General features: G+C 41.8%; 1 protein-coding gene across 5 annotated transcripts in view; it reads left to right on the top strand.

Annotated features, from left to right (window-relative positions):
- MEIS1 (Meis homeobox 1) overlaps positions 1–25,424 on the top strand; it is a 167,715-nt gene that overhangs the window by 62,169 nt on the left and 80,122 nt on the right. For all 5 annotated transcript variants that reach the window (XM_066595474.1, XM_066595473.1, XM_066595478.1 and 2 more), the window contains exon 8: positions 23,785–23,930. In XM_066595474.1, coding sequence (XP_066451571.1) covers positions 23,785–23,930 — 146 coding nt within the window. The remainder of the gene's footprint in view (positions 1–23,784; positions 23,931–25,424) is intronic.

Here is a 25,424-nt window from a genome sequence, read left to right as displayed (position 1 = left end):
ACTTTACATAGAGCTTCAGACCTGGGTGTAACATCAGTAGGCATTATTATATGATAGTTGGTTCATCTGGCCAAATTCGACATGCTCAAATGACCATGTTCAAAGCGCTGTGTGGCGCAGAGACCTAAGGCAGTAGGCATGCAGTTCTAAGCTCTTACTCACGACCTGAAGGTTGCGAGTTCAATCCCCGCGTGGTTCAGCTAGTCGGCTTAAGGTTGACTCAACCTTCCATCCTACCAAGGTTGGTAAAATGAGTACCCAACTTTTTGGGGGGTTGGGGGGGGGTAAATAAATTACTTCAAAGCAATGCGCAATGAGTTGGCGCTATGCAAATAACAAGATTTATTTTATTTTTATGTGGAAACCATCAAACCCACTCACCCACTACTATTTGTCTAATCTCAGGGTACTCGGTAAAAAAAAAAGGTTTTAATCCACCAAGCGGCCAAACATAATGATCGCTATTGATTTTGTCCCCTTTTTAAGTCATAGAGAAAACATTGACAGTAAGGAAATGACTTGAGCTGCAGAGTGATGCGCTCCATTTGTAGGTCGGTGTGAACTGTTGTAGGATTGTTGTGCCTCCTTTTAGTGTTTCCCTAATTTACCAATTAGGCCAACTGAATAAACAACCATGGGACTCCAGAGCTGCCGTGCAGTTTGCTATGAGTGCTGGTTTGTTAGAGGTATATTTATCAACATGCTATGGAAAAGAGTCTGTCTCTCTCGAACTGAACATGATGTCAGCATTTTCCTATTGCATCAGTATTTGTATGGTATACAAGGCCAATATTGTTTACATTTCCTCTACTTGGCACAAATTGGAGCATGATAGGTCTTAAACTAACCTCAGGGGTTTACTGTTTAACCCTGAGACCCAGTGGCTGCAACAAGCTAAAGAAAATATACATACCAGTCTGCTCTTCTAATTGTGTGTACTGAAGCCATATACAACCACTGGGAATTAAAGAGTCATTTAAACTTCATTCTAAAATCAGGCACGGGAAGTGTCGTCAAGCTGGTGAAAAGATCAAATGGTTTGAAGGGTTTGAAGAAAAGACTTGGGCTACTTTTTTTAAAGAGAAGTCAGTGATGCAGTCTTTAAATATGTTGAATACTCATCTACTTTCCGTTGACCTTAAAGAGGTTTTTCAGGAGTTTCGAAAAAACTCTTAAGAACAAGAAATGGGCAAAAATAAAAAAAAAATGAAGCAGTACTCATCTGTTAACACCCTGTTTCCCCGAAAATAAGACATACCCTGAAAATAAGACATAGCACGATTTTCCAGAATTTTTGAGGATGCTTGAAAAATATAAGCCCTACTGCAAAATTAAGCCCTGCTAACAGTTAATTAAAAAAGTCAATTTAAATAGTGTCCAGGCAGCTATACATGAAAAAAAGTTAAACCTTTTTGAACAAAAATTAATATAAGACACTGTCTTATTTTCGGGGAAACACGGTACCCCCATGATCCAGCACAGCCAACTGGTTTCTGCCATTTCAGACACCTGAAAACATAATGTGCCATTCATCTTCTACATTTATGCACACACGAGCACTGAAGCCAGTGCCTGGTTGCATGAATGGCACATGAGCACTGTATGAGCTTTTGGGATTGAGTTAGCGAGCAACAGGGGCAACTTTTCTGGACCTAGGACCATTTACCAAGTAAGTACTGCTTAATTGATTTTTTTTTTCATTTTAGCCCATTTCCTGTACTTCACAACTTTTTGAAAACTCCCAGACAACCTCTTTTAAAGTAATTGTCCGAGATAAATGTCTGAGTGTTGGAGATTCGTTGGCCATGTTTTTCAAGTAAAATGATGGGAACTTGACACAACTTCATTATAGTCAATGAGGTCCATTGGGCACTGTTGGTGTGGTCATGTTGTGACTGATGCAGTACAGCCAAAACTTTTTAATAATTTAGAACTGAACGTAGATGTGAATGGAGCCTTAGAAAAATCTATTTTTTTTCCCTAGAAACAGCGCCACTCTAGTATATGGGCGGTGTCTGGTATTACAGCTCAACCTTATTCAAGTCAATGGGGCTGAGTGTAGTATATATATAATCGATTCTAATGTAAGAGAATAATAAAAGAATGCACATCACTCTCTAGCCTATTGAACGTCCCTCAACTCATTTCTATACTGCTCATTGTATAATGCAATATTCAAACTACTTAGAGCTAAAATAGTAGTGTCAATGAGCCCTTACTTGTATAAGTGCAGTATACTTGTCCAGCCGCGTTCTTTTCATTTATCTTTTTTTCAAGGGGGGCTAATAGAGATGGATGTTAAAACGAAATGTTTTCTGGAACATGTTCTTACTCATACCATTCTAGAAGGTCAACTGAGGGTCTCACGATACTTAGATGCCTGTTGAGCGACTCTAAATGAGTCTTCACATAGCATATTGCAGGACTCCAAAAAAATCAGGTTTATTAGTCCAAAACGGCCTGAACAAAGTTTTCTTGCAGAGACGGCTGAGATTTTGTTGGTGCCTTATATATCCAGAGCCCTGACTGGCGGCTTTAAAAAAAAAAAAAAAAAAAATCTTTAAATCTTCTTAAAAATAAATATATCTTCCCGTATTTTCAGACACATGTTCGAAATATGGAAGGTAGACAATGCAAGTATTTTATGATCATTTGCGAGCCAATAGACACCTAGTGTCTGCCACTATAACTGTAACTCGAGAGAGTAGGGGCCAAACGGTTCTTTTATTAACATTATAACTGGAGTCATGTGGAGAGCTGCAAAGCCGTTTGAACTAATTTTAGCTTACAAGGAGATGAAGATAAGCTTCCCACTATGGTTATACCATATGCTCTCTTGGTGATAATATTCAAGTGTAAAAGACTCAACAGAGATACATTGTTTGAAGAGCTAAAGGCAAGAGATGGAAATTTCTGCCCAGTGAGATTATAGAAAATAATATAGTGACCCGAGTCTCCGATAACCTTAAATTAGCAATAAATTCAATTAACCAGATCTATTTTGACCCTGATGCTTCTTATGAGATCTAACGTAATTTGTTTTGCTACATAGTTGATTGCATTAAATACATTTATCGCAGGCCTATAAGAAAATCAATTTTTATGACAATTGATCGCTTTTCAAGAAAACAAAACTTTTACGTTCAAGGCCACTGTAAAAGGGAGTAAAAGGAAGAACGCCCAACTGAGTCAAATGCCCTTCCATAAGCAAGTCCAAAATCTATTATGTTCCCATATTGGGAGAATTTAGCTTCTTTGGTTTCAACTAAGAGTGTTTGCCCTATTTATCTGTCACTGAGACCACTTCTCCAGGAGGGGCTTTGTTAGTTCTTGCTAAACTCAAAAAAAAAGGTCCAGTGTGGATAGAAAGTATATTTGCAGATGGGGTCGGAGACTTTGCAGGACCCCGGTGGATGCTTTTGTGTTCACAACTGCTGAAATGCTTGACCTAGGAGTGACCTTGGCCAAACAAACCTGTGAAGGGTCTTCTTTCGACATAGATACCTGGTATTTTGGGAGGGAGGTAAAAAAAACATAGGATTTATAAAGTGATGGGAGATAATGGTGGCAGTACTGACCCAGAAACCCGAGGTTAACACTGTCATCACAATGGTGTAAAGGAGAGATGACCAAATGTTGTTTCTAGTTGTCGAGAGTGGTGGATCTCATTTAGTAATTTCCTCGATAGGGACGGGTAAAGAGGTTAATAACAAAGACAATCTAGACCGATGTGTTCATTGTAAAGCGAAGCCTAATCCTAGATACAACGTAACAATATGAGCAAGTAGACCGTTTCCAAGATGAAATATGTGATACATGCTAAGCTTGAAGACCTGGCAACTCGAGATGGCAAAGCTTGCTTATTCCCCGCTCTTTGTTTTTATAGGGTTTGCACAGGAACAAATACCTCCAGTAAATACAAGCAAAATAGCTTTGCTGGTCCATATCATGGCAGCACACATGCTCACAAGTCAGCTTTGGCAGGAAGTTACTAAGGTCTGTTCCGTACCATTTCCATTGCATCTTTATCTCTCCTGCTCATTGTTTGTTGCTGAGTTACTTTAAACCTCAACTTCCCAACTAAAAGCTTCCTGTTGCCTGCTTTAAAATTTAGGGCTTTCAAGCACAACTTTGCTGTTGCTCTTTAACTCATTTCAATCACAAGTGGTTTGCAATACAAGAGTGGCCTAAAGGAGTTCAGTGTGCTTCACCATGTTCTAGCAGGAACATTTCTCAAGGGTTCTGCATGAAACTTACACTATGAACTTATATCTATGTCCCGGTATTTGTCAGGGCTGGCACCATGTTTAAAAGGGCCATCTGGTAACACAGTTAGACTTGGTCCCCTATCTCGTATAGTTAGACAAGTACAGAACATGGTTATCCACAGCTACAAAAGTCCTCCAAGCCAATAGAACCTGCTTTCTGCCCGGGTCTATTGCCCTGGGACTAGAAGAGGGGAGTAATATTACCTACCACCTTCTATCGAGAATGTTTCTTTTCCTGAGACCCTTTTTAGTCTTTCAAGATGATTGCAGTGTTTCTTTGACTAGCTGGTGCACACTGTGCAATGTAGTGCATTGGTAGTCTAAGACATTTCAAGCTGATTGGCCAGTGATGCTCACATGAGCTGCTGTGAGCAGCGCTGGCCAATCCAAAAGCAGTGTGTATCGGGAAGTGAGAGGAGTGCTGCGGTCATCTAAAAAAACAAAGGGATGCCCGGGTACCTTTGGATTGGTGACAGAACAGCAATAAAAGAGGGCGGCAGAAAATATTACTATTAGAGATGAGCGAGTATACTCGCTAAGGCACATTACTCGAGCGAGTAGTGCCTTAGCCGAGTATCTCCCCGCTCGTCTCTAAAGATTCGGGGGCCGGCGGGAAGCGGCGGGGGAGAGCGGGGAGGAACGGAGGGGAGATCTCTCTCTCCCTCTCTCCCCCCCGCTCCCCGCCGCAACTCACCTGTCACCCGCGCCGGCCCCCTAATCTTTAGAGACGACCGGCAAGATACTCGGCTAAGGCACTACTCGCTCGAGTAATGTGCCCTAGCGAGTATACTCGCTCATCTCTAATTACTATCCTTGTCTGTTCACAGTCCAAATTGTAACTCTGGAACTGGAGGGTTGCCTTAAAGCTACATAATGCAGTGCAAATTGATCCTAAATTGTTCTTTTTTATGTACTTGGAAATTTCAGTTAAATATAGTTCAGGAAAGATGGCCGCCCCCATATTTATGTATAGACAACACAATTAAAGATTCTACAATCACAGCATAAAAACAGGTTAGAAAAATGGAAGGTGTTTCACTAAAGTGTTTTAATTAATACAAAAAAATTGGTCATACAGTTTGTTTTAAATGAGTTGTCTGTGGCTAAACAACCAGGTACTTTGCATGTTTAGGGGCTGTCTTGTCTTGCAGCTCAACTGTGTTTGCCTAAATTAGGCGGAATTGCAATACTAGGGATGGCACAGGGAAAAGTGTGGCTCAATATCTAGTATATTTCTAGTCTCGGAAAACTATTTAAATGTATATATTATGAGACTCGTGTGGTGCAGCGTGTTGAGGCAGCAAAATGCAGTCCTAAGCTCTCGCTCCCGACCTGAAGGTTTGCGGATTCAATCCCCACATGGTATGGTTCAGGTAGCTGGCTCAAGGTTGATTCAGTGTTCCATCATTCCGAGGTCGGTAAAATCAGTACCCAGCTTGCTGGGGGGGTAATAAACAAATTACCTGAAAGCGCTGCAGAATAAGTTAGCGCTATACAAATAACAAGTCCCTTTCCCCTATATATTCTTCCATTAAAGAGTTTTGCTGTTGTAGATCTCTATTAGCACTATGTACTTTCCCCATTACTTAGAATGTATCCTCTTTCTTTGTAGACTGTTCTTAATTGTAAGAAGTTCCAAATATCAAATTTATGTTAATGGGTAATAATGGTGTTGTTCAACCTTTTCCTTGTTGGGGCCCCATTTAAGCCATTGCGTCGAGACCACAAGAGTCATTGTGCCTCAATACTGTGACCTTATGGCCGCCTGCAGATGAGCAGGTCGGATCCGGCAGCGAGAATTCTCGCCGCGGGACCCGACCCGAGAGCCTGCAGGGACGAGCGCGTACTCACCCGCGCCTGGCGGCCCCGGCACTTTCATGTGCCGGCTGCGGCGCAGCCGGCGCATGCGCAGACTGGAGCCGGCGGCCGGGTGAGTGCGTGCCCCGCACAAAAATAGGACATGCCGCGGTTTGTTTGCCGCGAGAGATTTCACGCGGCCAAACCGCGGCCGTCTGCATAGGAGTGCGTATTGTAATGCACTCCTATGCAAACTTTCAGTGGCGGAAATCCCGTGGGAAATACCGCCGCGGGATTTCCGCCCGTGTGCAGGCGGCCTATAGGAAATGATTTAGACCCCCTTGTGTCCTAACAATCATGAATGTATAATAAAATGGGAAAGTGTACGTTGGTCATGTACTGAGCAGAAATGGTGTTTAAACGTCACCAAATATTTGAAAAACTGAATTTGTGCCGGTGTTCATATAAAACTACATTAGAAAGTGCGAGGACCAATTTTCCTCATCTATTCTGTATGCAAATAAATTAAAATGTACTTTAAATTTGAGGTGAGAGCCTTAGCACCTGGTCACTGATTATTTTCATGTTGGCAATCTCTGTGTCCCCGCTCAGGAAGCCGCAATCAAATGAATCATGATAAGAGTTTTTTAAAAATATCATTATTTATATATTATTATATAACAATTTTAGTCCTTGTGAAAAAATAATAAGTTGAGCTTTCATAAAATAATATTTCAAAAGATTTTTTTTTGCATGTCTACTATATATTAGACATGGAGTAGATGAAGTTTTAATTTTTCCAAAAACATAAGGAAATGTTGATAGAATGTGACCCCACAATTTATACGGTCTTATGTATGAAAAACAGTGTATGCAAGAACTAGAGAGGCTGCCTTATTTGAAACCAATCAAATTTCAGCATTTTTTTCCTGAAATTTAAAGCAGTGATCAGATTGGTTGCAATGGTCAAGATTTCCAGTTCTGCTCTAAACTCTGAGGTTCTAGGCTAAAAATTGAGTTTCCTGTGCCTCCTACTGCATTGTATCAGATATATATTATTAACTTGCTCCCTAAAACCCAAAATAAAGTCAAGATTAAAGAGGATGTTACATTGGCCATAGAAAGATTCAACCGTACGCTATAGATTAAGACTAGAGATGAGCGAGTATACTCGCTAAAGGCAATTGCTCGAGCGAGCATTGCCTTTAGCGAGTACCTGCCCGCTCGAGACGAAAGGTTTGGGTGCCGGCGCAGGGGAGCGGTAAATAGCGGCTGTTAGCAGGAGGGAGCGGGGGGGGGGGGGGGGGGGGGGTGGAGAGGGAGAGAGAGATCTCCCCTCCGTTCCGCCCCGCTCTCCCCCGCAGCTCCCTGCCCGCCAGCACCCGAACCTTTCGTCTCGAACGGGCAGGTACTCGCTAAAGGCAATGCTCGCTCGAGCAATTGCCTTTAGCGAGTATACTCGCTCATCTCTAATTAAGATCTATGCACCATATTAGCTGGCCATCGTATGGTTGTCTTTGCTACTGTGCTGCCCAGCATGCAGTTGCATCTCTCCAAGCCCAGTGTTACAAGTGCCTTAAAAACAGCCGGCTAATATGAGCTGCTCACCGGGTTCTGACACATATATAATGTCAAGTCAGCTCTAGATAAAGTCAACTTTATACAAAAAAGAAGGGTAACGTGTCGTAACCCCAATACGGGGTCTTCTTCAGGCAGCATTCCAAGATTGAGGCACGTTGCCCTTCTTTTTTTGAAAGAAAAGTTGATTTTCACTAGAGCAGGCTCAATATTATGTGTGTCAATTACCGGTGAGCAGTACCTATTAGCTGGCTGCTTTATGCAACATAGTATTTTAGGTTGAAAAAAGACATACATGCACCAAGTTCAGCCTATTACCCCCCACCACCCATTCAATGTTTATCCAGAGGAAGGCATAAAAAACCCAATGAGGTAAAAGCCAATTTTCCTCATTTCAGGGGAAACGATTCCTTCCCAACTCCAATCTGGAAATCGGAATAATCCCCGGATCCCCAACCCTTCTGAAGTAATCAGTGACTATAGCATGTAATATTGTTACATTCAAGAAAGGCATCCAGGCTCCTCTTGTACTCCTTTAGTGAGTTTCCAATCATGATGTCCTCAGGCAGAGTGTCATAGTCTCGCTGCTCTTACAGTAAAGAACCCCCTACTATGCTGATGTAGAAACCTTCTTTCTGCTAAACTTAGAAGGCGCCCCTTGTCACAGTCCTGGGTATAAATAGATGATGGGAGAGATGTCTGTATTGTCCCCTGATATATTTATACATAGCTACCCTGTTTTCCTGAATATAAGACATACCCTGAAAATAAGACCTAGCATGATTTTCCAGAATTTTTGAGGATGCAAAATGATTTTTCAGGCTTTTTAAGGATGCTTAAAATATAAGCCCTGCTTCAAAATTAAGCCCTGCTAACAGTTAATTAAAAAAGTCAATTTAAATAGTGTCCAGACAGCTATAGATATAAAAAAGTTAAACCTTTTTGAACAAAAATTAATATAAGACACTGTCTTATTTTCGGGGAAACACGGTATTAGGTCGCCCCTCAACCATCTTTTTTCTAAACTAAATAAACCCAAATTTGCCTGCCATTGAACCAGTAAAGGCTTGCAGTTCCCAGCAATAATAGCACCAGTTGGGTTGTGGAGTTCACTCCTGAAGCAATTACATGAGGCTCCATAGACTAAATGAAATAGCTTAAAGTGATGTTGCAATGCATTGTCTAAATGACTGCAAGTCTACTGTGGAGGTGTAGACCCGACCTTAAAGATATGTTTCAGACATGTATCAATTTCTTGTTTCAGGCAGTCTGTGTGTCTGTTTCCTTTAATTAAAATAACTTGGCCCCTGTCATGTTAAAAGCTCTCTTCATAAGGAAAACATTTTTGTAAACAGGTAGAGACCTATGTGACCTATTGTGTTAAGTTTACTCGATCTAGAGTCAACATCTGAGAGGAAGGGAATTTACTAGAAGATACTGTTAGAATGAACCCAATCACCACAAATATGCCGTCTGTTTTCTTAGCCATTGTTCCTTATCAGTCAGTGATTAAATGTAATATGTGGAAAAGACACAGAAAACACACTTTGTGATGTGTTTCCTCTGCAGTGTTTGCATTTTCAAGTAGGTTGCATGTGCCTTTTGCCCATTAGAGTCGAAAGATCATTCAAATTCATTTCACCGGACAGAATTAATGAATTCTACAGCAATCTAAGTTTTCATGTCCCCAAAGGTGGGTAAGGTAAGCACATTGTGACGCTTTCTTGGCAGACTGTTTTGGCGAGGTGGTTTGCCATCTTTACCCCCCCAACAAGCTGGGTACTCATTTTACCTCGGAAGGATGGAAGGCTGAGTCAACCTTGAGCCACCTACCTGACCCTAGCAGGGATTGAACTCACAACCTTCAGGTCATGAGCAAGAGCTTTAGGCCTCCTTCCCACGAACGGATTTACGCCGCGTAAATCCGCGGCAAAAATCCGCTGCGTTGCCCCATGCTATTAGGTTCTATTGAACCTAATAGCACAGTGCACACGATGCGTAATTCCACCGCGGAATTACGCACCGTGAAATCTCCCGTTCTCACCCGCAGCATGTTCTATTTGCTGCGGGTGTACGCGCTGACGGCTTCCATTGCAGTCAATGGAAGCCGTCCGTTCACGCTATCTCCCGCTGCAACCAGCGGAAGATAGCGTGAAAAAAAACCGCTTCCCCGCCTACCGCCGCGCGTCATATGACGCGGCCGGCGCGTCACGTGACACGGCCGGCCGCGTCATGTGACGCGGTGGGCGTGTCACATGACGCGACGGCGGTGGGCGGGGAAGCGTCTTCACGCTATCTTCCGCTGGTAAGTATGGGGTCTCTGGCGGGCGCCGTGACGGGCTTCACTGCGTAATATTACGCGGCGGAGCCCGTCACGCTCGTGGGAAGGAGGCCTAAGACTGCATTTCTGCTGCCTTAACACTCTGAGCCACATGGGGCTCTTTTATGCCCCCAAAACTGCTGTGTAATCATTTATCGAAAGCCGAATAGAAAGATGGTGGAATGCCCCTAAAAGCTTTCTGGGATGAGCTCTTTGAACCATGAAAAAATGGTGTGAGCAGATCGAGATGGTCAAGGTGCTGCCTGCCCAGAGGGACCGCCTCACAAGGGCAACAATGGTGGGCATGAAGCCCGGGTATGAAAACTGTATGCAATAATACTGGACAATGGTGTAAGCTTTCCGTGTGAAAAAAAGTTATGGAGTCAAGGAATGAAAACTTGACTTCTCCTTTCTTAAAACCAGCAAAAACACCACTTTTCGAGGCATACAAAACCCCTACCTAAGATAGGAATACTTAGGCATTGCATAATCCACACTGCCATCATCTTCCAGTGACAAATGTCATCATAAGGGCCGTCCAAGAGTAGTAAACATTTATGAACGACCATAACGTTTTTGAACTATAAAGCAGTTTGGTGAATTTTGGGCAAAAGTTTTGGTAAAATTTTGCATAGGTTCGAAGGATTCTTCTGACACGTCTCAGAAGGCTATACCCAGCCAAACACATCTGTGTCAGCCAGTGCAGGGAGCTCATCTATGGCCACGTAATCTCTAGTATGGAAGAATGCCTTTTTGATGTTACCTAGCAATGCTGTGGTGGCTTTTGTTTGTTGAGAATGACTCTATTGATCGAAAACAAGCAAGTTGCACAAAGAAGTCTCATGGTATTTCCAAGGGGTAGTAAGGTAGTCTTCACGCCTTTGTCCTGACAAGTTTGCTGAGATCCCCTTACGTTTCACATTCACTTGGTTTCCGAATCTTATTGTCCAGCTTGATCCCTGGTTGTTTGGTGTTGCTACTTGACCCAAGAGTTGAAAGATTAAATGTCTTATATATTTTAGAGGTAGCATAATAAGAATGCCTGTTGTTGTATTGTGCACTTGATTGCTGCTTAAAGGGCACCTGCACTTAGAAAGGTTTTCCCATTAAATACAATGATCAACTACCCACAGGATAGATGATAAATCTTTGATCACTTGGGATCCTATAGCTGGTACACCCAGGGATCATGAGAATAGTATCTCCCTAGTGAACAGATACATGACCACTGCTGCATTCAATGTCTATGGAGATAACCAAGTGCTGCCCTTAGTTATCTCTGTCAGTCCTATAGAAGGGAATAGAATGGAGGTCATGCATGTGCACCACCTCTACATTTAGTGCAGTCAGACCCCCAGTAATCATACATTGATCACTAAGGCTATCTTCACACAGGCAAGTGCGATATTGGTAACTATAGGGGATGCAGTTGGACCCGGACCCAGTATCCTTAGGGGGCCCATAAGGCCTCTCTTCTCCATATAGGGAACCCAGTACTATGAATAAAGCATTATAGTTGGGGGCCCCGTTACAGGCTTTGCATTGGGGCCCAGGAGCTTCAAGTTACACTTCTGCTTGTCAGCATGCATTTTACCTGCGGATGTGAGGCATTTTTCATGCACAAGCGCTTCACATCACTTCTCCGAAATTCTGAACCTCTGGCGCCTGTTTCATGTGCGTCGGAGGATCGGCAAGTGCTTCCCAATGATTTCAATTGGAAACATCACACCGCACTTGCGGTCACATCACACGGCATGCAATGTGTTTGACTGTCCCATTGAAAGCAAAGAGCGATGGGTTCCGAGTAGAGATGAGCGAGCACGCTCGGTTAAGGAAATTACTCGAGCAAGCATCGGTCTTTTCGAGTAACTGCCTACTCGTCCGAAAAGATTCGAGGGGGCGGCGGGGGGGATGGGGAGATCTGTCTTTCTCTCTCTATCCCCCGCTCACCCCCGCAACCCACCGAATCTTTTCGGACGAGTAGGCAGTTACTCGAAGAGACCGATGCTTGCTCGAGTAATTTCCTTAACCGAGCGTGCTCGCTCATCTCTAGTTCTAAGGGACACGAAATAGGATATTCGGCGTTTTTTTTTTTACCTTGCCGCATTCAAAAGAATGGAGCTCATATTCGCGCGAGTTTTGTGCGTCTCACAATGCACGAAACTTACACAAGATTCACGCCTGTGTGAATGTAGCCTTATCCTGTGGTTAGGGGATACATTTGTTTACTAGGAACACCCCCTTAACCCTTTCCAATCCACTGTCTGACGTCTAAAGACATTATGATTTAAGGCTGTACAGCTCCAATGTTGGAAGATGTCCGTGGGGGTTCTCTTACTGTATATGGCCAGCCTCTCTGCTGTCGGAGCCGATCCAACGTGTCACCTCATGCAGTACTGGCTTTAGCCAGCATATAGCGTCCTTGTATAACGGCAAAAAAAGAGTAAGCCCCGTATGAAAACCGGGATACAAATTGGATTGGAAAGGGTTAAGAGTGAGGCTCCCTGTAAAAGTAGCTACAGGTGGCAATAGAAGCACAGTTTTCTTGCTTCAGCTAATTTGCATATTGATAAACGTATAATCTACATCAATCCACAACGGGGTGACTGCTTGTTATTGGCATGTATGTGACAAAAGGAACAATCTGTTCTCCAAACTTTAGCTCAAACCCCCATTTGAAGGCAAAGTACACAAAATGTAAAGGATACAATGTTTTTCCGTGACATTTTCTAATGAGTGGAAATTAAAAATATTTACATTTCTCTCCCCGTTGATTGAAGTTGTAGCTTTTACAAATCAAAATGCTCATTTTTGTAATTGTTAAAGAAAATTAGAAGCAGTTAGTAAACTATACAAACAGTGAGGGAGCCCGGGACCCCGTCCAGCTCGGGATAAACAAACAATACGTTGCGATGGGTTTCAAGCCCAGGTTCATTGTTTATGTTAAATACCAGTCACACTAAACATAAAATAAGTTCATAACCTTCTATGTACAGTGCAGCCGAGTCCCTGCCAAACTCAAACGTAACCCTGGCCTTGTGGCAAGTCTTGTCTACTGCCTGCCTAAGGCCGCCTGTCCACCGCGAGTTTCCTCGATGAACCTATCATGATGATCCAGAATATTTGAAGAGAATCGCTTAACTTACAATTCCATAATATAGTGGTTGGTGTTCCAATAGCTATGTGCAGGGGCGTAACTATAGAGGGTGCAGGGGATGCGGTTGCACCCGGGCCCAGGAGCCTTAGGGGGCCCATAAGGCCTCTCTTCTCCATATAGGGAGCCCAGTACTATGAATAAAGCATTATAGTTGGGGGTCCTGTTACAGGTTTTGCATTGGGGCCCAGAAGCTTCAAGTTGAGCCTCTGTGCAGCCTTGTTTAGGTATGGGTACGGGTACAGATACAGATAGAGGGGGGGCCCAGCGCACCTTATGCATCAGGGCCTCTGAGCCTTTAGTTATGCCCCTGGCTATGTGCAACCTGTGCAATTGCACTTGGAGCCAGCCAGCTGATTGTAGGGGGCACTAGGCAGATATAGGTGGGGATGATTAACCACTTAGGTCTGCCAAGCCCTTGATCTTCTTCCACCATGTGGCAGTGTCTTGTAGAGCTACATAAATCCTCATCCTCCTTGCTCCATCTCTTCCCCCTTTGATGTTCTGATATGCTGCTGTCAGGCCATCTTGCCCCCTGCAATGCACTCAGTTCTGCTACTATATTTATGTTATGAGCTTTGCCCTGGTGCTGTATTTATGTTATGAGCTTGGTTTTGGTATTGTATCTATGTACTGAGGTTGGTTTGTGTAACTAGTTTATGAGCTTGGTTGTGGTGCTGTATTTATGTTATGAGCTTAGTTTTATGGGTGTTTTTTTGTAATGAGCTTGATTATGATATTGCATCTATGCACTACGGTTGGATTGTGTTGTACGCCGGCACTGCTTGTTCTTCAGATTCCCTATCATTGCTCTACTAATGCCTTGCCATTGACTTACAAATCAATCATCAGCATACAGGCAACTTGAATGCCCATTCCAGAGTTTCAAGAGAATTGCTAATTCAACAATTCCTTAAAATAGTGTTATTGATGCTGTCCCTGCCCTAGGAATGTTTCAAAAATAGGTATCCAATGTTACAGGGGAACTCAGATCCCTTGCCATTGCCCTATCTGTCAACAGAATACAGGCTGCTATTTACTGTAACCTTCATTATAAGCGTTTCATACATTGGAAAACATACGTGAAAATCGCATGTGCAGGCAAAATCTCAAGTTTTCAAGCCCAATATCAGTCTGACTTTCTGGGACCGATATCACACTAGCCAGGATAATACGAGTTGTGTCTGGGAGGCTTGGGCGCAACTCTCTTTGGACACCACCTGTCCGTGCGCTGTCCAATAAATGGACTGCTTGCACATGGACATGTCCTAATTCTCATCTGTCAGTGCGCATAGCGCCATAGGCTATAATGGGTGTGTGTGCTGCCCTTAAATTAACATGGACCCAAATATGGTGATGTGGCGGAGGCCTTAAGTTACCTTTTATATGAGATAGCTGTCTGGTGCCTAAACGCCCGACGGCTGTCCACAGACTATATATAGGCCAATAGTTGTTCAGAGAATGGAGGCGGAGCAGGCCGGAGATCACTTCTGGCCGCCCAACTCCATTCACTGCAAACAGGCAGACAATCGTAGCAGGCAACTCCAACAAGTAATCTATTTCTTGCTCAGTGCCCTGCTGGTGGTAACTTGTACACCGGACCACTATTGCCCCAATTCGCTGTTTCCATAGGGTGATAACCACCCCTTTAAGTGCAGTTCTTATCAAATAACACTATTGTTAGGCCGCCTGCACACGGCCGGATTTGCATTGCGGAATCCAAAGTGGGTGGGCACCTGCGTCCCGTCTGCAATCATTATTGGGGAAAGGTTACGGTATCCGCATCATTGCCTTGTAACGGTACTGCGCATGCGTGCCAGCGTGACGGCCGGCACATCCGCAGTACACAATAAGAAGATTCCAGACAGGTACGTGGGGGTCAACGGCCCGGCATAGGGTTGGATTCCGCTGCAGGTCCCGCATGCAGAATCCGACCCGGTCGTGTGTGGGCGACCTTGGAGATTATATGGGATTTACAATTTAGACAGTTTCCAATATACATTATTGGGTAGGTTCACCAAAAGTATCAAAATGTATCAACACATTTCCTATTCTACGTCTGCATTGCTTCAGTTTCCAATGGCTTGGTAACTTTTGATCACACCTCCGCCAAGAAAACAATGTGTGAGAACGAAGTAGGCAGCATTACAAGGCAAATAAATAATCACATATGCATTGTTTAATGTTTGTTCCCTACACTCCGGGTGAAATAAAATAATGTGCCGTTCCTTCAGTCCATTATGCTCGGCTGTGACAATTAAGCCTTGGTTTATGTAGTCATATGTGCTTTATTGTGCCTCTGCAGCTGTGCACGTCCCAAAGCAACAGGGCCCCCCAACAAAGTGGGCCGCTTTTTTTCTGTTTTTCATGGTGAAAATGACTGTGCACCACTTAACTCTTTAACACATTACTCTTTACAAGTTTTAAGCTCTTTTTACAATGCCTTATAAAAATGCCCTCAGTATGTTAATGGTCCTCTGAGGGATTGCTGCTGCCTGGGACTTGGCTTAAAAGTCTTAAAACGTCCTACTTACTCTCTCTTCTTAAATTCACAGTTTAATAGTGTCTCTTCTGTGCTTCAGCTCTTTCATATTGTTTCAGATCTTATTATTTATATAATGTCGCGAGGGAAAACCGAGTTCTATTATGTAATAAGGGCTATCTGTTCATTAAAAGGTTAAATGTACAGAATTTGGGAAATTTAGTCTCTTATTGTGGAATCTGAATGCAAAGTCTTACATCAAATTATATATCTTTATCTATCTATTTATCTATCTCAAATATATCTATGCATCTATCTATCTATCCATCTATCTACCTATCACATATCTATCTATCTATCTATCTCAAATATATCTATGCATCTATCTATCTATCTATTTACCTATCACATATCTATCTATCTATCTATCTATCTATCTATCTATCTATCTATCTCAAATATATCTATGCATCTATCTATCTATCTATCTATCCACCTATCACATATCTATCTATCTATCTATCTATCTATCTATCTATCTCATATCTATCTATCTATCTATCTATCTATCTATCTATCTATCTATCTATCTATCTCTCTATCTCCTATCTATCTATCTATCTATCTATCTATCTCCTATCTATCTATCTATCTCATATCTATCTACCTATCACATATCTATCTATCTATCTATCTATCTCAAATATATCTATGCATCTATCTATCTATCTATCCACCTATCACATATCTATCTATCTATCTATCTATCTCATATCTATCTATCTATTTATCTCATATCTATCTATCTATCTATTTATCTCACATCTATCTATCTATCTATCTATGCATCTATCTCATATCCATCTATTTATCTATCTATCTCTAGCTATCGATCTCATATCTATTTAATATCTATCTATCTATCTCATGCCTATGTATGTATCTCTCTCATATCTAATATGTATGTATATCTACCTCATATCTATCTATCTATCTATCTATCTATCTATCTATCTATCTCTCATATCTATCTATCCATCCATCTATTCATCTATCTATCTCATATCTTTCTATCTATCTAATATCTATCTATTTATCTATCTATCTCTATCTATCGATCTCATATCTATTTAATATCTATCAATCTATCTATCTATTTCATGTCTATGTATGTATCTCTCTCATATCTATTTATCTGTTTATCATATATATATCTATCTAATATGTATTTATATCTACCTCATATCTATCTATCTATCTATCTATCTATCTATCTATCTATCTATCTCTCATCTCTCTATCTCATATCTATCTATCTATCTATCTATCTATCTATCTATCTATCTATCTATCTATCTATCTATCTCATATCTATCTATCTCATATCTATCTATCTATCTATCTATCTCATATCTATCTATCTCATATCTATCTATCTGTCTAATATATATCTATCTATCTCATATCTATCTATCTGTCTAATATATATCTATCTATCTCATATCTGTCTATCTTTCTATCTAGCCATATCATTATCTATCTATCTATCTATCTATCTATCTATCTATCTATCCATCTATCCATCTATCTATCTATCCCATATCTATCTATCTATCTATCTATCTATCTATCTATCTATCCCATATCTATCTATCTATCTATCTATCTATCTATCTATCTATCTATCTATCTATCTATCTATCTATCCATCTATCTTGCTATGCTCTCTATGATTCTACATTCCTGTACTGTGGCTCGAATAATCTTATTAGGATGCATAATTCCTAGATCTGATAAGAATAAAAAAGTCTGAGAACATTGTCATGACCTGGAAATTTTAGTGAGAACTTTGTGCCTCCCTTCTCTAAATACCGATGGACTGTGGGAAGGAAGGTTTCAGGAGGAGGGGAGGGGAGTCTTGACCTGCATGAGAAGGACCCCCGCTGACATGGCCAGTTTGACCCATTGAATGGCCTGAATTCTATAAATGCTGCTTTATCCTTTCTTGAAAGGAACAAGATAGCATGGCCTAAATGCCTGGGTGTGCTTAAATAGGCAACTATGGGACGTTTGATTTGAGGCTGTTTGAAATCTGAGCTCCCTGAGCAGCTATAGGTCACCTGCATTACTCCATGGGGATAGGCTGGGGTCCCCTCAGAAATTGCCCATAAAGAACTTGCAGTAGGGATTCCTTTGTTTGCCGACTGGCCCCTTGCTCTATATCACAGCCTATAATTTTTTTCCCCCCTCCTTAACAATTCTTAAACATTATTTGAAAGAGCAAATGGCGCTGCTGAAAGGTTTGACAGCTTGACACACTGAGGATTGCTGTGATAGCTTGGGAGCCGAAATGAGGAACCCCGGCCCTTCTCCTGCTTGTTAGGGCCTCGGTGTTTTTTAAATAGTGTCTAGTTGCTGTGCAGAGTTCTTGTGCTCCGAGCAATTTGACAGGCAATGAGTCTGCTTCAGTGATCCTAAATCCTTTTAGACTAATTTGCGAGAGCAGAAAAACAGCTAGCACCTTTTTGGAGGTCGCGTTCCAAAACCGAAAATCAGGTATTGCCAATTAAAGTGCTATTTCAAACAATCATATCAAGACAAATTACTTTTAACTTCGCTGATCATGCCAAAGTGACTGCTACTGAGACTCTCTCTGCAGATCGGAGTACCCCCAGCTCATCAGGGATTCAGACAAAGGTAATGCCAGCCAGATCTGTGCATTGTAATGTTGCATATGGGCAGCACAAATGCAAAAAGATGAGCCTAGTCTAGTCCAGAATTGCCACAGGCCATTTTTAAGAGCCTCTGGCCTCTCAGTCACTGGCCTGCTAGTTAATTGCCACACGGACTTCATGACACATGGGCAGATAATATGACATTTTCAGTTTCTGTCACTAGCAAACGCCACAACGTGGCTAGCACTAGTTGCTAAGAAGCTGTCAAAAGCCATTAGCAGCTGGCCAAAGTTGCCCTGTGGCACTTCCTCATGGCATCAGCAAATCGAGTAGAAATCCCCCAGTGGAGCCTACTGTTATACTAATGAGGCTCTACGCCTGTTTATGGACTAGCATCATTTTTGTGATTATTTCCACCTTTTCAGCTTGCCTTCATAATTTGCCTTCATTTGGCAGCAGGGGAAGTCAAACTCGGAGAAGGAAGACTCTGACAATTTTGCTTCGTCTCGCCTTGGTAGCTGCAACCATGTGGTTGTTATATCACTTCACCTCCGGGTTATATTATGGATAACAGCTTACAACCTTACATTACGCCATAGCATGAGCGTCTAGCGTTACAGGGAAGGGGTTGGGGTTGGGGGGGTGGTAAGACGGAGTTCTTGAATCATCTACAATCTCCGAATCTCCAATTATCAAAACATTTCCTGCCCAAATATTCCTCTTCGCTGTTTGCTTTTTCTTTTCTCTGTTTCTCTAAGTCGCGTCGGACAAGAGCAAGGTTTATTGTTTTAGGCTTTTCTGAACACGCATCAGTATTTACACTGGATTCAAGGCATTTGCTTCCAATGAAAATCTTGTCTTAGATTACAGCTCAGCAGTGTAATTTTCCTCCCAGATGGGAGCGAAGTAGCTGTATTTGCCTAAAAACAGTAGGAAGAACAAACTATGCATTAAGCCCGGGCTGTTTTTGGCTTGACCTAATGATGTAACAGAAACCTTTTATTTGGGATAGGTCATTGCCAGAGATGGAAGGAGGGGATCTGGCCGTGGCTTGAAAGGTTTTCTTCATTGTATTTACATAAGTCTTCACTTACAAAAATTCTGCGCTTAATGCTTCTGCTTTCATAAAGCAGAAATAAACAGGAAAGCTTCTGGTGAGTGTTATACACGGAATGCAGAAAGGTTTTTTCCTCCCCTAATGGAGTATATAATTCAGGTGCCCTTAAGGCATGCTTTCAGGAATTCTTTTGCCTGAGGTAATGGGAAGCTAAGGCTGTTTTAAGGCCTTGATTATCTATTGATGCACAAAGCTTAATAAAAAGTCTCGGCGTACTGGATATTTCCATAAATAATCAATTGCCTATTTCTTATACCATTGCTACGTTTAAACGAGGAGCATTATGCATTCCTATTCTAATATTGTTGCAGATTGTAAAATTAAACATGGTGGCGGGCTACCGTGGGGGGTGGGGGGGGTAAGCCGGCTAAAATATACAAAAATGTTGTGCTGTTTAATCAACAAATATATATTTCTTTTCAAATGGCGCCTCTTTAGCATATAAAGTAGATTGGCTCATTGAAATGTTAAATGCAGATGATTTGCTTCGACGGATCTTTGCCTCTTTGATGCTGTTTTAGATTTTCATGCTTTTTTTTAACAAAGGAGGAATAGGAAAATCCCAGCACAAACAGACCCGAGTCGAGTCGCCTCGTGAAAGTCATTGTTTATGGTTTCACTAGGGTTACCGCCGACACGTTACAAATTGGCTGTAGATTTGGGTTTTCCTCACATGTATTTCTGGAGTTCCAGTTGGTGGAGACATGTGCCCACTAGCCTGGGGTTCATTTACATATCATTTACAGGTTTCTCTTTTTTTACTCACTTGAGATGTTCAGGCACTAAACACACCTCTGTTTACAGTCATGTATAATTAATGGAGATGTAATTAATGTGCACATGCATAGAATACGGTAGACCTCACGGGATACTGATCTTATAGGAAGACCTTTAAGAGCGTTTACCACTAGATAAAGAAAATGGCAAATTACTAGTAAATATAAGTCTCCAGTTCATGAAGCTTGGATAACAGCACTCTACTTCCTACTGTGTTAAAATGCCAGTTTTAGAGTAGTTGGCACCTTGTGCGGAAATTTTTTTGGCATCCTCCCGTCATAAGAAAAAAATCTATATATACTGTATTGCACTGATAAGCTGCCTGACTGTATTCTGCTTGTTCAGAAAGCAGCAAAATAGCAGTGTACCCACACTAGAACAGCTTGGTAAATAAATACAGTACCAGAACCAAGCTTAGAATATAAATACAGCATTAGAACCAAGTTTAGAAAATAATTACAGCACCAGAATCAAGATCAATATATAAATGTAGCACCAGAATCATGCTTAGAGCATAAATACAGCACTAGAACCAAGATCAATATGTAAATGCAGCACCAGAACAAAGCTTAGAACATAAATACAGCACCAGAACCAAGATCAATACATAAATACAGCACCAGAACCAAGATCAATACATAAATACAGCACCAGAACCAAGACCAGTACATAAATACAGCACCAGAACCAAGATCAGTACATAAATACAGCACCAGAACCAAGCTCAGAACCTAAATACAGCCCCAGAACCAAGATTATAATATAAATACAGCTGCAGAATCAATCTCAGTACATGAATACAGCACAAAGCAACCTCAGTCCATAGATACAATACCAGAACCAAGCATAAATACAAAAGCAGAACTAAGCAACTGTGCTGCGTGGATGCTGATGGGCTGACACCAGTGCCTTCAAACATCAAAGGGGAGAATATAGAGGCAGGAGGAGGATGATTCAGGTAGCTCCACAAAATGCTGCCACACCAAGGAAGAAGGTTATCTGGCCAGGTGGATCTAACGAGGTTTATCGATCCCAGCCTGACATCTGCCTAGTGCCCCCGACAGGCTGGTGGTCAATGCCCTGTGCAACCGTACGCATTGCAAGTGGCTACGGCTGGCTATATCGTGCAATTGTATAGCACTATATTAGGAAAATTATGTTTGTCTAGGGAGAATGTCTGCATATTAAAAGGATTATCAGGCAATTTTTTTTGTGGAAAAACATAAAAAGAAGGCATACTGAGCTCACCTGTCATTCTCAGGTTGCTGATGCACATTTTGTCACTGCTCTCTACTTAATGCAGCAGTGATGACATCACTGTCATTAGGGACATGTGACCACTCCAGGCAATCAGCTGTTCATTTTGACCAGTGATTAGCTTCAGTGGTCATATGTTCCTTTGTCTGGGCATCATTGGTTCTGCAGCAGGGGGTGGAGAGTAGCAGGGAACCAGGGATAGTTGGAATGGGAGCTGTAGGGGATCAGGTGAGGTGTGTCCTCTGTCACGTTTTTCCACATCAGTGAGTACTTGTTCCAAAAATGCTTTGATCTAGATAACCCCTTCAATGGGGTTGTACCAAAACTAACTTTTATCACCTATCTATAGGTGATGTTGCAGAGACTCCCACCAATCTCAAGAATTGGGGTCCTGTGTCCCCCTCTACTCCTCACTGTGGGCTCCATGCATCCACCACAGTGAGGAAACTTATTGGAGCAGCATTCTGCATGTGAGGTGCCGCTCCAGTTATCTTCAATGGGACTGGTGGAGATAGCTAAGTACTTGTACTAGGCTATTTCTATCAGCCCTATTGAAATGAATGGAGTGGCACCTCACGTGAAACCAATGTCCACTGATCAGACTTTTATCACCTATACTGTGAATAGGTCATAAAAGTCAAATTTGGGATAACCCCTTTATAGTTTATGATGGGACACCAAAAAAATATTGGTATGTCATAAAAGAGTTCTCACAGGGGTTTTCCAACTTTATAGTATTGATGAGCTCAGGTTGTGTCATCAATGATTCAGACACAGCTGATACTGTTCACCATGTGCCACCCACCGCATAATGGTTGATCAGTTCCGAAGGACCGATGGGGCTAGACAATCTCATACTACGAGTGGGAAACCACGGTCAATCCAAAATGGAAGAAGTCTAGTATTCGAACCGGGTGAAATGCATAATGAAAATGCCTAATTTCACAAGAAAAGAATAGTAAAATCAGGACATCCCACTTTCTCACCATCGACCAACGCCCAGAATGACAGCTCCTTGAAGTGAATGGGAGAAAGCCATAGTACCTTTCTGGGCCACTGTATGGTGCCCCTTCCAATATTCTGCGGCCCCTTGACATCAGATGATTGACATAGGTCCCGGGTGGTGGACTCCTGATGGTTTTATATTGATGAACTATCATGATGATGTGTCATCAATAGTATAATGCTCTAAACCTCCTTTAGATACACTGTTATTCCGGAGCAGAAATATTTAACGACATTATTAGATCCCAAGGACATACTGTATAAGTAACAACCCTTGTAGGCACTATCATGGCAGCCATATTGGTTGTCTCTTAGCTTTTCCCTCTTCTTTCCCAAAACAGAAAGAACTTAAGAAACTAAATAGAAGTTTTGGCAACTTGACAGAAACATCATTGTCTTTGAGTATGATAAGGTTCATGGACACATTCTTAGACCTCAGCTTGGTGTATACAGAACATTCAGTTCAGGTGTTTTTTCTCTTTCATCATGGTATTAAACTTAATGGAGCTTATCCTATTGTCAGCTAAATACTTCATAGAACATCAGAGTACGTTACAGCTTCCTAATACCAGCAGTCTTGGAATATTGCACATCGCTAGCTCAGGACTTTCTACTTTGTACATGATTTAAAGGAACATCATCAATCTAATGCTGGCATTCTAAAAGAGTTGCTAATATCATTTATATCTATGTAGGGTAATGTCCTTGAAGGCAGAGATATGTGAGATAAAGCAGTATTCACGGGGACAGTTTTTTGTAGACTTTTGGGCAGTAATTCCATTGAGAAACACAATAGTCAGCCTCTCTCCAGCATGTAGTTGCTGATGACAGGGAATAATAGATCAACTTCTAGAACAAATACAAATTGGATACATAATATGGTAGAGTACAAGGATCTCAATAAATGTTGAGCAACCCCGCCCCTGATCGAACTTTGGCAAAAGCTCAATTAAACGCCAACCCAAATCATAGATGGTTCGTCTCGGCTAAACCCACCAAAAATACTCCTTCTTCTTCTTATCCCCCTCCCCTTCCTCCTCCTTCTCCTCCTCCTCCTTCTTCTTTTCGGTTTGAAGTAATTCGGACTGAACCAAACTTTTTGCTCAAATTCAGCGAACCGACCAAACTTTTGAAAAGTTTGCTCATCACTATTTACAACTTATTGAATTGACTTCCACCATAAAATAGGAACGCTTCTTAGATTCATTTTTATTGACCTTTTTGTACAATTTCCATAAAAATGCAGCAAATATTTCAATGTTTTTTTACATTTCCGATCTTGTAATGTGTATAGATGAAGATATTCAATAGATGACCCAGTAACCAAGATATAAATGAATTTGTATTCGTACAGGAGATGGTTTGGACAACAGTGTAGCCTCACCGAGTACAGGGGACGACGACGATCCAGACAAAGAGAAAAAACGTCATAAAAAGCGTGGTATTTTCCCTAAAGTAGCCACAAACATCATGAGGGCATGGCTCTTCCAACATCTAACGGTAAGTCTATCAGTCATGTACCAATTCCAAGAAAAAAAAGTCTCATTAAAATTTTATCGAGTTTATTTACAATTACGTGTAGTGGAATATATGACATTTGGCAGTGTAGCCAATGTTACTGCTGCCAAGCTTTGCCCTCTGGTTGTTTTGGCACTTTTTTGTTCTCTACACCTTAGGTGGACGCTCGTATATAGTCAAAATGAACCATTCACCCATGACATAAACAGAGAGGAGTAAACAGATCTCCTGTAGCATTCACAAAAGGTGCTCTTTTAATATTAGGTGTTGAACTTTTGGGAGGGGATGAGATTGGCTCCTTGAAGTCGTTCCCAATGTCTATAAAGCGGGTGATGGCAGTCTCTGTATATTTGCATACATCAAGAGGTTGCCAACACTTAGTAGGATATAGCATGTTTATAAACTAGAACTGCTCATGAGTATTGCTTTGAAATCTCATAAGCACAACTGACCCTAATGGGGGTTCCTAGAAGTTTAATATTGATGGCCTTTTCTTAGGCCATTAATATTATATCAGTGAGGGTCTGACTCCCAGCACTCCCCCCCCCAATCAGCTGATTGGAGTCATGGAATTCAGGAAAGAGCTAAGGCCTTTTCATCGTTTAACAGGCACAGCTCCATGTATTTTGTAGTGGCTATGCTTGCTACTGCAGCTTATTGCCATTCACTTGAATTGGTTATACTACCAGGTACAGTCGCTACAAAATGTACAGAGCTGTGACTGGCAAAGAATGAAGAGGTTACAGCATTTGCCCAATTTCCGTGACTCCTTTAATCATCTGATCGATGTGGGTGGACAGACTCACAATAATCAGATATTGATGGCCTTATCCTAAGGATAGGTGGAGAGAGAAGTGGAGCAAACCCACAGTGAAGACTGGGACTAAAGGCCTGGGAAGATACCCTGGTCTTAAAGTGCTTAGATTGGATATGGCAGATAACAGGAGGTGCTGCCACCCAGATTAACCCATCGATGGTGGGAGGAGAAAAATCAGTTGTGTAGGCGCAAATCTCCAGAGGTTCCAATAAGGGTACCAGAACAATTAGATGACTATCCAATGTCTCGTTTTATTCAGAATATTGAAATTTAAAATCCAACTAATAAGCGCGTTTCGAGGTAAACCCCTTCATCAGCGGTGCTGGGATGACTTCACTCTCAGGGAAGGGAACTCATAACCCTAAATACTGGCTAACAGAGTCATGAGCTGGAGCAGAGTGGATGTCCAAGGGAATAAATGGACATCCACTCTGTTCCAGCTCATGACTCTGTTACCCCGTATTTAGGGTTATAAGTTCCCTTCCCTGAGAGTGAAGTCATCCCAGCACTACTCTGACCCAACCTCATCTGACCCAACTATTAAAAGAACACTCCAGATAATACTTAAACACTGTCTTAGTTCACGGCCTGAAGTACAAGACTTATATCTATATGTGTATTTTTTCATGAAATGTTCCTTTAAGATATATAGATAAGAA

Source organism: Eleutherodactylus coqui, chromosome 3 (genome assembly GCF_035609145.1).
Source record: "Eleutherodactylus coqui strain aEleCoq1 chromosome 3, aEleCoq1.hap1, whole genome shotgun sequence".
In the NCBI taxonomy this organism is placed as follows: domain Eukaryota; kingdom Metazoa; phylum Chordata; class Amphibia; order Anura; family Eleutherodactylidae; genus Eleutherodactylus; species Eleutherodactylus coqui.
The sequence above is the reverse complement of the archived record's forward strand: the minus strand, read 5'-3'. Positions and strand labels throughout refer to the sequence as shown.